Source organism: Saccopteryx leptura, chromosome 2, assembly GCF_036850995.1.
Source record: "Saccopteryx leptura isolate mSacLep1 chromosome 2, mSacLep1_pri_phased_curated, whole genome shotgun sequence".
Lineage (NCBI taxonomy): Eukaryota > Metazoa > Chordata > Mammalia > Chiroptera > Emballonuridae > Saccopteryx > Saccopteryx leptura.
The window spans coordinates 360,433,119-360,448,377 of NC_089504.1; the positions used below are offsets into that span (position 1 = coordinate 360,433,119).

General features: G+C 41.9%; 1 protein-coding gene across 1 annotated transcript in view; it reads right to left on the reverse strand.

Moving 5' to 3' along the window:
* Nucleotides 1-239: 239 nt before the first annotated feature.
* Nucleotides 240-15,259, reverse strand: part of LOC136392596 (myosin-8) — a 34,027-nt gene continuing 19,007 nt past the window's right edge. Inside the window, exons 23-40 of the mRNA XM_066364880.1 lie at nt 14,632-14,874; nt 14,144-14,320; nt 13,919-14,064; nt 13,747-13,837; nt 13,272-13,661; nt 12,765-12,891; nt 12,320-12,438; nt 11,999-12,195; nt 10,731-10,914; nt 10,481-10,646; nt 10,262-10,386; nt 8,370-8,678; nt 6,321-6,524; nt 2,608-2,733; nt 2,348-2,518; nt 2,055-2,159; nt 1,400-1,495; nt 240-471 (exon numbers count right to left, since the gene is read on the reverse strand). Coding sequence (XP_066220977.1) covers nt 319-471; nt 1,400-1,495; nt 2,055-2,159; nt 2,348-2,518; nt 2,608-2,733; nt 6,321-6,524; nt 8,370-8,678; nt 10,262-10,386; nt 10,481-10,646; nt 10,731-10,914; nt 11,999-12,195; nt 12,320-12,438; nt 12,765-12,891; nt 13,272-13,661; nt 13,747-13,837; nt 13,919-14,064; nt 14,144-14,320; nt 14,632-14,874 — 3,129 coding nt within the window. The 3' untranslated portion in view covers nt 240-318. The remainder of the gene's footprint in view (nt 472-1,399; nt 1,496-2,054; nt 2,160-2,347; nt 2,519-2,607; nt 2,734-6,320; nt 6,525-8,369; nt 8,679-10,261; nt 10,387-10,480; nt 10,647-10,730; nt 10,915-11,998; nt 12,196-12,319; nt 12,439-12,764; nt 12,892-13,271; nt 13,662-13,746; nt 13,838-13,918; nt 14,065-14,143; nt 14,321-14,631; nt 14,875-15,259) is intronic.

A 15,259-nucleotide genomic window follows, 5' to 3' on the forward strand; every position in this document is an offset into this window, starting at 1 on the left:
CATCTAGAAAGATTTAGTAACATAAAGACCAGCAAAAGAGAATAGTATGGTAGGAGTCTGGAAAAGGGGATGCTGGGTGGCGACGGAGATAAGAATATTGAAGGCTCTGCAAAGCCATATATGTTATTGAAAATAATAGCTAAGTGAGAATTGTATTTAAAAGAAAGTAATTCTGAAAATAAAAGTGACAGTTGGTTTAATTGATAAGTTTAGTTTTATTTACTCAACAGTAAGAGAAAATTAAACGTAGGAAAGTAAGTGACCAAAAAGAGCACATTCTGTGCCTCTCTTCAGTCACTCCACAGCATCAGGGCCTGATCACTCTTCACTCATGACCTTTGTGTGCACCTCGCGGCTCTTCACCCGCAGCTTGTTGACCTGGGACTCGGCGATGTCGGCCCGCTCCTCCGCCTCCTCCAGCTCGTGCTGGAGCTTGCGGAATTTAGCGAGGTTGGCGTTGGATTGTTCCTCCTGGGAAGAGAGATAAAAATGTGAGAATTACACTTTGTGGTTCTCATTGCACTTGTCACCAAACAGGATTATTTTTTCAACTGAAATATTTCTTGTGGTCAGTTTGCCATATCTGACTTCAAGTCAGGACAGAACTTAAGGCACAGTGTTATTATGCCAAACTCATACAAACGTGAAATCCAGTTGTAGTGCATGGGCTGGGTGGAAAGGAGGGAGGGACCCAGGTACTCTCTGTTACAGAGCTTAGTAAGTAAATCTAAGGTCAAACTACAACTTTGGGAAAATCCCACTTAAAACATTTTTATTTTTATTTTTGGCCATGTATTTTTACTCCAATATACAGAAAAAGGGAAAATGGGGCTAGGGAGAAAGCATGTCTGTTGTTTGGACTCCCTACTGTTTGTGCCTCTCCTTTCCTTGCCTTGCTTCCTGCCTACTTCATGTGTCTGGAAGAATTGGAACAAACTAGAAATAGTGAAGCTGAAGAAGCTTCCAACATGTCCTTAATGTGGAGAGACGAGCCCCTGAGGATGATACTGGTAGTGAATGTATAGGTCAGTTGGGGTACAAGATGTAAGTTTGGCATTTGAAAACACTTGAGTTTGTTCATTTCTAGAGGGAGAGGAATACTTACCATGGGGTTAGTTTCTACTATATATTCTTTTCAGCTGTCAAATAAGGTGAGTTAGTTAGAACTTTCTTTTTCCTGCAAACCTTACAAATTGTTTAATAATAAAATATCTCTTCTTAAAGTCTTATTCTGTAATTAGGATTTGGGGGTAAATTTGTATTTATAAAATCATCTCTTCTAAAAATGAGTTATATATTCTTACTTTATATCCTTTCTCATTTAACATGATTTCTTTATACATTTTCTACCTCTCCAAAAGATTTCTCCCTCCCACCCCCAAGACATAAAGATACTTACAGCCTCCTCTGCTTGTCTTTTATATGATTTCACCTTTGCCTGTAATTTATCTACCAAGTCTTGCAGTCTGAGAACATTCTTGCGGTCTTCCTCAGTCTGGAAGTTTGAAAAAACGATCTGCAGTCAACCCAATAAAATAACTCTGCTAGAGGTAGTAAAATAAGTCACTTTGCTTTGATGGCAGTGGGCCTGGGGTAAAGTTGGTCAACTCCGAGGCTTTCTTCATAGTAATAACAATCACCATTCTTATTAAATGTCCACTATGTGCAGGCACTGTATTCGATAACTGTGTGTACACAACCTTTCTAACCCTTATTTTCCTACCATGGAGAGTAGATGTTATTGTTCTATTTCATAGGTGATGAAGCTAAGGTTTAGAGTGTTAAGTAATCTACCCAAGTTTAAAAAATAAGAGAGGCCAGATGAGGGCTAATACCCATTTATCTGGCTTTAAAACCTGTATTCTTTCCTCTCTTATGCTAGAGGCCTTCCTGATTTTTCAAGCTTAGTATAGGTCTGTGATAGGCAACTATGTCATTTTCCTCTTATATATATAAAGTTAGTGATATCTATCTGAGTGACACATGAATCACCACCAGGTTTCCAATTTCCCACTGGCAGGAAGTCTGGATATTCTAGGAAGCTATTTCCTTACCTGGTAAGAAAGTTCCTTTACTCTTCTCTCATGTTTCCTCAAACCTTTAACAGCCTCAGCATTGCGTTTCTGTTCATTTTCAACCTCTCCTTCAAGTTCACGTACCTGCAACCAAGCAAGATACTTATGGAGTCAGTCTTGGAGGATAATAATTAGCTCAGGACCTACTGAAGGTATTACGTGGATGTCCCCAGCCTCAGAACAAGGAGGGAAGTCAAATATGCAGGAAGAGAGAAGGGTAGAGGGAGTTCCTTTTTTTCTTTTCTCAGACTTGGAGAGATTGAGACACCCACTCTGGCCTCCAGTTTCTGGATCTGCTTCTTCCCGCCCTTCAGGGCCAGCTGCTCCGCCTCGTCCAGACGGTGCTGCAGGTCCTTCACCGTCTGCTCCAGGTTCTTCTTCATCCGCTCCAGGTGGGCGCTGGTGTCCTGCTCCTTCTTCAGCTCCTCGGCCATCATGGCCGCCTGATTAGTAAGGAGATCAAGAAAGTAAGGAAGCCTGGCAATGGCAGGTAGCCATGTGTTTTAGTAAAGCAAACGCTCGTCTCGCTCACGTCAGTGATGGCCTTCTTGGCCTTCTCTTCTGCATTGCGGGATTCTTGAATTACTTCTTCCACTTCACTCTGGAGTTGTGAAACATCATTTTCTAATTTCTTCTTGGTGTTGATCAGGCTAGTGTTCTGTTAAAAACCAGTCAGTGTGAATTAGCATGCCCTTTTGGGACTTTATAAATGTCTTATTTATTTGCTCATACAAGGGACTAATGGCAACATTTCACTCAACTTTAAATATTTATTCAGTGCAAAGTAATTATTTACAAGGTTGTAAACCCCCCTCACTGCTGCCACAAGTGTCACCTGATTTATGCATAAGGACTTCTGAGATATAAGAATATCTAAATTAATTGCTCTTTCAGTTCTATTTCAACTGGACCTCACTAGTCTTGTATCTTTATAGGTTGGAAATATTAGAAAAGAATAGATCCTTTTGTAAGTGCCCGGCACTGGGAGATTCTCACTTAGAAGTAATCTATTCTCTGCGTATTTTCATGCTTTGGTCCTTTCAAAAATGCTACATTAGTCTTATAAAAACATTTTCTTAAAATCTCAACCCAGTGGTTCTCAAAGGGAAGCACTACTGCCTCAGAGGGTTCTTGGAAATGTTTGGGCATAGATATGTTTGGTTGTTAAAATGATTGGAGGGTGCTACTGCATTTACTGACTGGGCAAGGCATAGGGACAATAAACACAACAATGCTAAGAAATGTTTCATGGAACATTTTCAGATTTTGGAGTTAACAGATATCTTTATCCATGTTTACTGCACATCATGGTTTTCAAAATAAAGAACCAAACCTTATTTTTAAATAAAAAAGTAATATCCTTTTTGGGGGGTAGAAAATCTAAAAAAGACAGAGAGTGACTCAGCAATCCTATTTGGAAATAGTTTTTTGTGGGGGCTCTGCACCAACCACAGGAACATTTTACAGACAAGCTAAACTGACATTCAAAAGTGAGGCTATGGCTTCAAGTTTAATATGGTGAAGTAGAAAGTTCCCAAGTTCGTCTACTCTCATTGATACCAAAACTACAGCTACATATAGAATAGCTGTCTCTGAGAATGACATGACTACTAGCAGAACAGATTTTCTGTGATGGATGTAAAGAAAAAGGCACATTGACATAGGTAAGACAGGTAGAGATTGAGTCTAGTCAAGACCTCTCCTATCCCAGACTCCCCATGCAGTGACTCACATGTGGGAAGGATCACAACTATGGAGGTTATCCCGAAGAGTGAGGGGTCAAGGCCCTAGCCTAGGAGACCTGCACCAGGAAAAGGAGCCCTTTATATATGGCTCTAAAAATCAGTGGGTTTTACGTCTGGGGGAGCCAAAGGGCTGTAGGAAACCCAGGTTGCATTCTTTCTGAGTCCTGGCATGGAGGCAGCAATATGAAAAGCACGTAGGCTATACACAAAGATGATACATTGACTAATTTTAGGGTGTGTGCTGGAGGATGAAGATATGTTGGAACTTTCTTTTGAGAGGTGCTGGCAGATGCTGTTCCCCTCTTCCCCTTTTTTAACCTAACTGGAAGGCACTATTTTTGACACTTTCTGGTAACCTTGCTAACACTGTTCACCCCTGACATTTCCTTGAGGACCTACTGAGGTTAACACCCCTCCAGAGTGGCTCTTGTCCTGCCACACTCAGTGGACAGTTTTAGCACCAGTATACACCAGTATGTCTGCAACAGTATGGCTGGGCCTCACAACCAGCCACACCCAAGGCTTAACTTGCATACCACTGAGCTTGAGAAAGTTGTGGCCTGGCCTCACAGCCAGTAGGCTAGGGACCAGCCTCACCTACCAGTGTGTCCACAAAAGGTGTGGACCAGATACAACAGAAGGCTACACTAGTCCAACGAGGGGATACCTATGGAGCACCTGACTCTGGTGGCAAGAGGGATTCCACAACTGGGTCCCATAGGAAACCTTCTAAATAATGACACTTTTTCAACAGCAGGAGATTTAGCTGATCTACCTAATACATAAAAACAAACAGGTAAAATGTGAGAAAAGAATACATTCCAAACAAACAAAATCAACAAAAAAATAGGCTGAAAACCCAGAAAAGGAACTAAATGAAACTGAGGTAAGCTGTCTATTAGATGAAGAGCTCAAAGTAATAGTTTTAAAGATAGATGCTCATTGAACTCTGTGGACAAATGGGTAAACTCAGTGAAAAATTTGACAGTGAAATAAAATATGATTTAAAAAAAGGGCCTATCTGACAGGGGTCCCCAAACTTTTTACACAGGGCGCCAGTTCACTGTCCCACAGACCGTTGGAGGGCCACCACATACAGTGCTCCTCTCACTGACCACCAATGAAAGAGGTGCCCCTTCCAGAAGTGCAGCAGGGGGCTGGATAAATGGCCTCAGGGGGCCGCATGCGGCCCGCGGGCCGTAGTTTGGGGACGCCTGGCAGAACTGAAGAAGATGACAACTGAAATGAAAAATACACTGTAAGAAATAAACAGTAGATCAGATGATGCAGAAGAATGGATCAACAATCAGGAATACAGGATAGTGGAAAATACCTAATTGAAAGATCAAAAAAGAGTTAAAAAGAAAGAGAATAGCATAAGGGACCTTTGGGACAACATCAAGCATACTAACATTCAAATAGTAACAGTTCCAGAAAGAACAGAAAGAAAGAAAGAGAGGGATGGAAACCTATTTGAAGAAATAATGGTTGAAAATTTCTCTAACCTGGTGAATAAAACAGACATCCAAGTCCAGGAAGCCTAGAGAGTTCCAAATAAGATGAATCCAAAGAGACCAACACCAAGACACAATAATTAAATTTTTAAAAGTTAAAAAGAGAATCTTAACTGTAGCAAGAAAAAAAACAACTAGTTACATAGAAGGGAATGACTTGCAACACTATCAGCTGACTTTTCAAAAGAAACTTTGAAGGTCAGAAGGGAGTGGCAGGATGTATTCTACATGATGAGAGAAGAAAACCTACATCCAAGAATACCTTACCTAGCCAGATTGTCATTCAGAATTGAAGGAGACATCAAGATTTTCCCAGACAAGCAAAAGCTAAAGGAGTTCATCCCCAACTAAACCAGCATTACAAGAAATCTTCAAAAGAATTCTTTTGTGGAAAAGAAAAGTCTAAAACTAGAAGAAACTATATGAAAGAAAAAATTCTTACTAGTAAAGACATATAGTAAACATAGTAGACCAACCACTTATAAATATAGTATGAAAATAATTAAAATAACAATAAGCACATACCTGTCATTAATTACATTAAATGTAAATTGGCTAAGTGCTTTATTGAAAAAGCATAGTGTGACTGAATGAATTAAGAAACAAGGCCCTTACATGAGACCCTAGATGGAAAGACACATACATACTGAAAGTTAAGGGGTGGAAAAGATATTTCATGAAAATGGAAACAACAAAAAAAGCTAGGATAGCAATATTTAAATCAGACAAAATAGACTTTAAAACAAGAGACAAAGAAGGACCCAGAAATTCCACTTCCCGGTGTTTATCTGAAGAAAAGCAAAACCCTAATTCAAAAATATATACTGCTCAAAAACATTAGGGGATATTTCAAAATGAATATGAAGCAATAACATGTCCCCTAATTTTTGTGAACAGCCTATTTATAAAAACAGAATACTTTCGCTGTATAATTCACATTCACCACTTGACAGTACAACAGCATTTGTTTGATGTGAGAATCCCACCTGGGTGTGCAGAAGCTGGACGCGCTCACTGGCATCCAGGAGCTCCTGCTCTGTGATTTTCCGGCTTCTTTCCGTCTGCTCCAGAGAGGCCCGCAGCTCCTCCACCTCGGCCTGCAGCAGGTTGGCTCTACGCTCCACCATCATCAGTTGCTCCTTCAGGTCCTCCTGGCCCCGGAGTGCGTCATCCAGGTGCAGCTGAGTATCCTGTTAAAGAAAAAAAAAGGCTTTAGATACTGTGAAGAGGATGTGAACATCCTTGGAGATGAACTGGAAGAATGTACTGGTACCAGGAATAGGAAGTAACAGGCCTGTCACTGGAAAGAACACGAATATGGTGATGCCACTAACTCGGATAAAAAAGACTTTTTGGGAATCAGATTATTCTATTTATGACATTAACTGGTTACATTTTACACTTGCGAGTCCTAACGTCTATAATTATGGAGCATTTTCCATATGCTCTAACCCTAGGGGTAGGGAACCTTTATGGCTGAAAGAGCCATGAACGCCACATATTTTAAAATGAAATTCTGTGAGAGCCATACAACGACCCATGCACTTTACACATTATTCAATAAAAATTTGGTGGTGTCCTGGAGGACAGCTGTGATTGGCTCTAGCCATCCGCAACCATGAACATGAGCGGTAGGAAATGAATGGATTGTAATACATGAGAATGTTTTATTTTTATTTATTTATTTATTTTATAGAGACAGAGTCAGAGTGAGGGATAGACAGCGACAGACAGACAGGAACGGAGAGATGAGAAGCATCAATCATTAGTTTTTCATTGCACATTGCGACACTTTAGTTGTTCATTGATTGCCTTCTCATATGTGCCTTGATCACAAGCCTTCAGCAGACCGAGTAACCCCTTGCTCAAGCCAGCGACCTTGGGCCCAAGCGACCTTGGGTTTAGCTTTTGCTCAAACCAGATGAGCCCGCGCTCAAACCAGATGAGCCCGCGCTCAAGCTGGTGACTCGGGGTCTCGAACCTGGGTCCTCCGCATCCCAATCCGATGCTCTATCCATTGCACCACCGCCTGGTCAGGCGAGAATGTTTTATATTTTTAACGTTATTTTTTTTTATTAAAGATTTGTCTGTGAGCCAGATGCAGCCATCAAAAGAGCCACATCTGGCTCACGAGCCATAGGTTTCCGACCCCTGCTCTACCCAGTACTTGATATCTATTGTCTCATTTGACCCCCATAATAACCCTATGAGGGGGTAGTCTCACTCTTATTTTGTAGACAAAAGTAAAATAGTTACCAGAGGAAGATGGTGGGGGAGGGAGATAAAGAGGGTCAAATATACGGTGGCGGTTAATGATTTGACTTGGAGTGGTGGGCACACAACGCAACAAACATTCAAACTACAGAGATGTTTATCTGAAATCTATGTATTCTTATTGACTGTCACCCCATTAAATTTAATTGCTAAATAAAAAATTTTATTCTCTGTGTTTAATTTAGTTATCTCCATACTATGAGCTATATAATTTGTTAAAAGAAAGAAAAAAAGGATGTTTTAACAAGAAGGTTATTGTGGACCGTAAATGGCAAAAAGCCTTTGTAGATTCGAGGCTTAGCAAAAGGCTAAGTTCTCCCCCCTCCACCTCCATATTGGCTATGATGCTGAGTATTTGCCCCTGCTTCACTTGCTTTCTTAAGTTGCTGGAAGCAATTTCCATACCCTTCCTCTTACTCTTTGTTCAGATGTTGGTCCATTTCACTTATGCATGGTAGGGGGATTCCTGTTTATGCCTTGGGAGAGTTCCTGCTTTAGCCTCAGATGTGTAACTTTGTATCAAGGACTTCCTTGATTTGCATATGGCTATATAATAAAGCAAACTGGGGCTACGGGGCACTCGGATATTGCCATCAGTATTTGAAGAGTCCTCCCGGTCCCATTTTTTCTTAATAAGTGTGTTTCCTTAATTCTGCACCGTTATTAGGAGCCGTGCTGGTCCACGGCAGAAGGTGTTTTGGGAAATGGAAGACCAGTAACTTGTCTGACTTATCTGGACCGTTAAATGTGGACGCGTTTACCTTCAGGATGCCCTGGGTGTTCCTGTAGTTCCTCAGGCTTTCTGCAGCCAAGCGGTTGGCGTGGTTCAGCTGGATCTCCATCTCATTCAGGTCCCCCTCCATCTTCTTCTTGACTCTCAGAGCATCGTTCCTGCTCCTGATCTCGGCATCCAGCATGCTCTGCATGGACTCCACCACTCGGATGTGGTTTCTCTTCAGCTGGTCAATTTCCTCGTCCTTTTCAGCAATTTTCCTGTCAATCTCAGACTTGACTTGGTTCAACTCCAGCTGGATGCGAAGGATCTTTCCTTCCTCGTGCTCAAGAGATGCCTTAAAAAAAAGTGATTCATTAATACTGGAAAAGAACTTGAATGTTTGACATATATTTCTTGTAAGCCAAACTCTTATTAATACCAGTTTATGTAATTTTAAAAAGTACATTACAATAGTTCCAGGAACCTGATAGGTAAATCATTCTTTTGTTTATACAGTCATGGATTGTACACGGCAGCTCTGTAATAAAGGTGCTTTGTAAATATAGAAATATTTATGTAAATATTTACATAGAAATGTTTATGTAAATACTATCAAAAATTATATAATTAAACTTATGTAAACTCAACTTGTTTCATAAATTAAAATGTTCATGTGTGATATTCTAATTTCTGTTGTAGAAATTCTCAATTTTAAAATGTTTTTTTATCGGATCACATAATACATGTTCACTGTAGAACATGGGGCGATATATAAAAACAAAGGAAAAAACCTCATGTTGTGCCCCCACTCAGAGGTAACCATTTTAATGTTACGCATTTTTCCTAGTCTTTTTTCTATTTATATATATTTCTACAAAATAAATTTATACTATATATGCACAATATGTTACTTTTAAAACTGTCATAAATCTTTCTCTGTATTAATTGTATTTAACCTCAGTATAAATTGCATCATATGGATGTTCCATAATTTTCTTTTTTTTAATTTATTGATTTTAGAAAGAGGAAGAGGGGAGGGAGAGGAGGGAGGGGAAGAAAGAAACGTCAATTTGTTGTTTCACTTATTTGTGCATTCATTGGTTGATTCTTGTATGTGCCCCAAACTGAGAATCATACCCTCAACTTTGGCATACCATGATGGTGCTCTAACCTGCTGGTTTTCAACCACTTGGGGACAAGTGCTTTTTATACTTGGGGATCAGTGAAAATAGGAAGATTATTTTGGGGACCGCTAAGGTAGAAATCACACTGAGCATAAGTGAATTCGACTAAGATCATTGAGTCTACAATCTTTTTACAACATCAGGGTGGTTAACTCCTTCACAGAACAGCATGAGATTTCTCGCAGACCCGTTCATTGACTGGGGATTGAAAAACACTGCTCTATCCAACTGAGCTCTTCAGTCAGAGCACATCATTTTCTTCATCTTGTTCTTGAATTAGACGTCCTGTGCTCAAAGCTTTACTTCCATTTAAGAGTCTTTTCTTAAAAATAGAATTGATGGGTCATACAATTTTTAATAGACTTTTTTTTTTACATTTTTAAAGACTTCATTTTAGAGAGAGGAGAGAGAGAGAGAGAGCTAGAGAGAGAGAGAGAGAGAGAGAGAGAGAAGGGAGGAGCAGGAAGCATGAACTCCCATATGTGCCTTGACCAGGCAAGCCCAGGGTTTCAAACTGGCGACCTCAGCATTCCAGGTCAACGTTTTATCCACTGCACCACCACAGGTCAGGCCGATGGGTCATATATTTTTAAGGTTTCTGATTATTATTGCCAGATTGCCCTTCATAGAGGTTATATAAGTTCAACTTCTCACCAGCTTGGTGTAAGGTATATGTTTCAGTGTCATTGCTCCCTTGGAGTGTTTCACTGATGTTTGTCTTTGATTTCCCTCCCTATATCCTAGTAATACTCACCTCTGCTTCCTCTAGGGCAGCCTGGATGTCACATTTTTCTTGTTCCACTTGCTTCTTTATCTTCTCCAGCTCGTGGATATGCTTCCCCCCCTCCGCAATCTGCTCAGTGAGGTCAGAGATCTCCTCTGTGGGTGAGCAGTCAAGGAGAAGTTGTGAGGTGATGGCAACATGAAAGGACCCAGCAGGGCAATGTGGGGTTGGGACATTCAAAGGACTCACGTTGCAGGTTCTTATTCTCTCGCTTTAGGGTTTCAAGGTGATCCAGGGACTCCTCGTAGGCATTCTTGATCTTGAACAGCTCAGTGCTGAGAGAGCGGGACTCCTTCTGGGAGGCCTCGAGCTCAGCCTGCGTTTCCTCTTGCTTCTGCTTCCATTCTGAGAGGACCTGAAAAGCAGTAAATCATCAGCCAGTGCAAGGAGACAGGGAGACCAAGTGACACACGGCTGAAGTGTCAGCAGGCTGGGCCACCTTGTCGAAGTTCCTCTGCTTCTTGTCCAGGGCGGCGCAGGCGGCGTTGGACCTCTCCACGTCAATCATGAGGTCCTCCACCTCGTTCTGGAGCCGCTGCTTGGTCTTCTCCAGGGAGGCGCACTTGGCATTCACGGCTTCCACGTGCTCCTCGGCATCCTGCAGACGCTGGGCCAGCTTCTTCCTATCAAGTGAACCAGGCATTTAAGGAGAGTTGGGCAAGCAGGAAGCTCTCCGGTCCCTCTCAACAGTCCTGTGTCCATGACAAATAGCATGGTTGGCAAAGCGGGTAGCCAGAACTGCCTTCTAGATTGCTAAACTATATGAAAAGATCCAAAGTGGTGAAAAATTGGATTCAAGTCCTTGATATGCTGTTGAATTCTTAGTGTTCCATCTATCTTACTACATAACTAATTCAGAAGTTTCAAGACTTCTGGTTGAGTATGATGGGGGCGAATGTGTGGCTAGGACAAGTTTATTGATTACATCTCTAATTCCAAAGAGTATTTAAGGCTAACTAGATGTTTTATTGGACAGAAATGTACTAAGCACATTAGTTTGCTTTCTCAAAGTTTCCATTTCATTTTGTGTACTTTATCTTTAAAGAAAAGTAGCCACTTTCTCCTAAATATATTTAAACAATTTCAGCAGAGAAAGAAGTTGATGGATAAGTCAGGACATCTCTTGCCGTTTGAGCAAAGGCAGGGCTGTTTTTTCCTTCTGAATCACCTACAGTTTTAATTCCCAATAGTGTGCTAACACTACATCTTTAAGGTTCAGACAGTTCTTTAGCCCTGTTACCCAAGAAGATCTACTTGAAAGTCTGCTTTAGTCTGTACACGGACTAAGGCTTTACTTGATTTACACCAATCCTGGACATTATTGTTCAGTGGCCTCTAACATGGGTTTGAAGAGCTGTCTCTTTCCATAGCAGTGCTTAAGGTAGGCTCTGGATTCAGAATGCCTGGTTACCATATATCCTTGGGATTAATCAAAGGCCCTTGGGTTAGTTGGTTAACTTCTCATGGCCTCAATTTCCTCATGTGTAAATAGGAATAAGAATAATAATCCCAAAATAATGTTACTATGAAAACTAAATGTGCTAATAATATATATATATAGTATTTGAAGCATTGTATATACTCAGTAAACGTTAGCTTCTATTATGTTACCACCTTCCCCAATATCACCACAACTGCTTCTGGGAGTGGCTGAGTTGGACACTAAGAAATCGTGTCATTTTTGTTCCCGGAGTTCACAGTGCATACTTGGCCTCCTCCAGCTCCTCCGTGCGCTGGATGGCGTCCGTCTCGTACTTGGTCCTCCACTGGGCAACCTCGCTGTTGGCCTTGGACAGCGCCCTCTGCAGCTCGGCCTTGCCTTCCTGCTCCTCCTCATACTGTTCCCGCAGCAGGTCACAGTCGTGGCGGGAGGACTGCAGGGCGTGGGCCAGTGCGTTCTTGGCCTGGGGAAGAAGTACCAGTTCAGTGACATAAATTCACTTATTCAGTGACATTTAATTTGCACATCCCAAGCTAATGGGCCATGTTTCTATTTGATTAGCCAAGAGGATCTTAGGTGGAACTCACTTTAGTTTCTTCTTCCAGCTGACGTTTCAGCTCCTCAATCTGCTGAGTAGATGCTTGTTTGCTCCTTGAGAGCTGAGAGACTAAAGCATCTTTCTCATCTAATTGTCGGGAACATTCACCTGAGAACAACAGAAGTAAAGGAATTGGTTAATGGCATTTAAAATTAGCCTAAAGCATATATATATGCTTTATATATATATAAACACACACACGTCTGAGTATTATAGAACTGGCTAGAATTGCAGAACAGAGAGCAGGGTTGCCATAGGAGTGTAACAAGTAAACTTGCTTACTGATTCTTGCTTCATTTTTTTTCTTTCTGACCTGCTCAGCCAATTCTTATGGTTGGTTTATCCCCCTCTAACATGGGAGTACTGCTCTTTACTAAGGACTCCTGGAGTTGCTTTCATCCAGCACAGTTTCAAGGCCGAGAGAGAGGTCCCACCTGCTTCCGTCTGCAGGCGGGCCCTCTGCGCCGTGAGGTCGTTGATGAGCCGCTGCTGCTCCTCATCCTTGGACTTCAGCTCGCTCAGCTGGTCCTCGAGAGTGCGGCACATCTTCTCCAGGTTGCCCTGTGGGACGTGTGGCAGCGAAGGATGAGACACTGCATGCAGTAAATACAGTTAAAACTTGATTCCTAAAATATTTTTAGAGTGAATAGGAGGTTATGGCACCAATTCTATCGAACATGCTGGGATTCAAGCATGGTGAGAGTATAGTGTCCCTAAGAGGCCGTTTTTGGAGCCCATTCATTTATCCCAATAAGACTGACACTTGCTTAAAGTGGATTTTGAAGTAATCTTAATAAGTCATTTCCAGCATTTAAAAAATGAAATAGAATGGAATATATTGGAATGGAAAATAGATGAGTGCCTGCAAACAATGTTCAATGACAGGGAACAATAAGAGCTCTCAGAGGTTATCAGCCTCAGTATGAGACAGTGCTGGGCACCTTGGCTTTGGAAATGGCCTCTGAGTTACTGGCCAGGTCGTCGATCTCCATCTTCAGCTCGCTCTTCTCCTTCTCCAGCTTCTGCTTGACCCTCTGCAGGTTGTCGATCTGCTCCCCGAGCTCGGCCATGCTGTCCGCGTGCTTCTTCCGGAGGGTGGCCACGGTGGCCTCATGGTGCAGGGTGGCCTCCTCCAGGTCCCTGCGCATTTTCTGGAACTCGGCCTCCCGCTTCTTGTTCATCTCGACCTGGGCGGAGGTTGCTCCACCGGCTTCCTCCAGCCGCTCGCTGATCTCCTCCAGCTCCCGGGACAGGTCGGAGCGCTGCTTCTCTGCTTTGGCCCGGGAGGCGCGCTCCGCCTCGATCTCCTCCTCCAGCTCCTCCATGCGGGCCTGGCATGACACAAACACGTTAACATAAATTCATCTCAATTTCGGGATTTTCCCGCGTTGAGGAAAATGGAGATGGATGACTCACCTGCAACTCTTTGATCTTCTTCTGTAGTTGGATTTCTACTGCTTGCTCATCTTCAATTTTGCTTAGCAGATTGCTGATTTCAAACTCTTTCCTTTTAAAGGACAATAAGGCATATTAGTAGCCATATGAATTTAAAGATGATATCAAATAAATTTTTTTCTGGAGTGCCTACTTTTTAAGTTTTTCATCAAGTTGCTGTCTGTCATTTTCCACATCCATTGTGGATTCTTGGGCCAATTTTAGGTCTCCCTCCAGTTTCCTCTTTGCTCTTTCTAGATCCATTCGAAGTTTCTTTTCTTGCTCCAGAGATCCTTCAAGCTAATGAGAAAATACAATTTGTTAAAAATTGAAAATATATTTAAAAAATATTTCACATGGGTATTAAAAATACACTTACATCATCCACTTGCTGCTCTAGCTTAATTTTAGCTTTGGTCAGGTTGTTGACTTTGTCCTCTTCTGCCTGCAGGTCGTCCAGCGTCTGCTGATGGGCCTCTTGGAGGGCCTTCTTCTCCTTGGTCAGCTTGGCGATGGTTTCATCCAGGCCTGCCATCTCTTCTGTGAGGTTTTTCACCTTTAGATTTGAAGGAAATTACAGAAATGTTAATGACATCCTGTCATCTTGATGAAAACCATGGTAGTATCTTAGGACAACGTCAGCCTGATGGAACAGGGAAACTACAAGCTAACCCAGGGCTCTGTAGCTAAAGAGTATGGCAGGTCAAGGTCAAGGTGAATGCATAGGAATGGTAAAGACTAAATAGATGACGTAGTATGACAGTGTTATCATTTCCTATTCAATAATTTTATGATAAACCTTCCATTAAAATACTTTAGTTACAACCTAGCACTTGTAAATACTCTAAAATGGGTCATGATTTGAACCTTGTTCTCTGTGGCGTGCTTCTCCTTCTCAACCTTGGCCAAGGTCAGCTCGAGGTCGTCGATGTCTTTTTTGAGCTCCGCACACTCGTCCTCCAGCTTCCTCTTCTTGGCCGTCAGCTCTGCGTTGATCTCTTCCTCATCCTCCGCTCTCTCGGTCACCTCTTTGACTTTGGCCTCCAGCTGGATTTTGTTTTTGATCAGCTGCTCACACCTTTCCTCTGCATCAGCCAAGCTGTCTGCTTCCTGTCGGGAGATTCAGGAAGATAGAGAATCTCTTACTTCTTTTGAGATTGTTCTTGACACAAAATAATAAGTATTCACTGAAGTTAGATGAATTTTTCAGCCTGAACATACATACATTAAAACTTAACTAAATATTACATGGCCTAGAGAAATGCTGCTAATTAGAAGTAAGACTATAGATGTAAAAGCAAATTAGTCTGAAAAAGGACTAGACTGAAGTGACTGGCTCTTGTTCAAAGCAGTGCGGAGAAGAGTGGAAGGACAGAGGCAGCCGTGGTCTTGACTCATCCTTGCCTCCATATGTCTGACCTTTTACTCTTTTATTACACCTATGTGCAGTGGTCTCATATGTGACCTGGGGGGTGCAATCAATGATTGCTAAGAG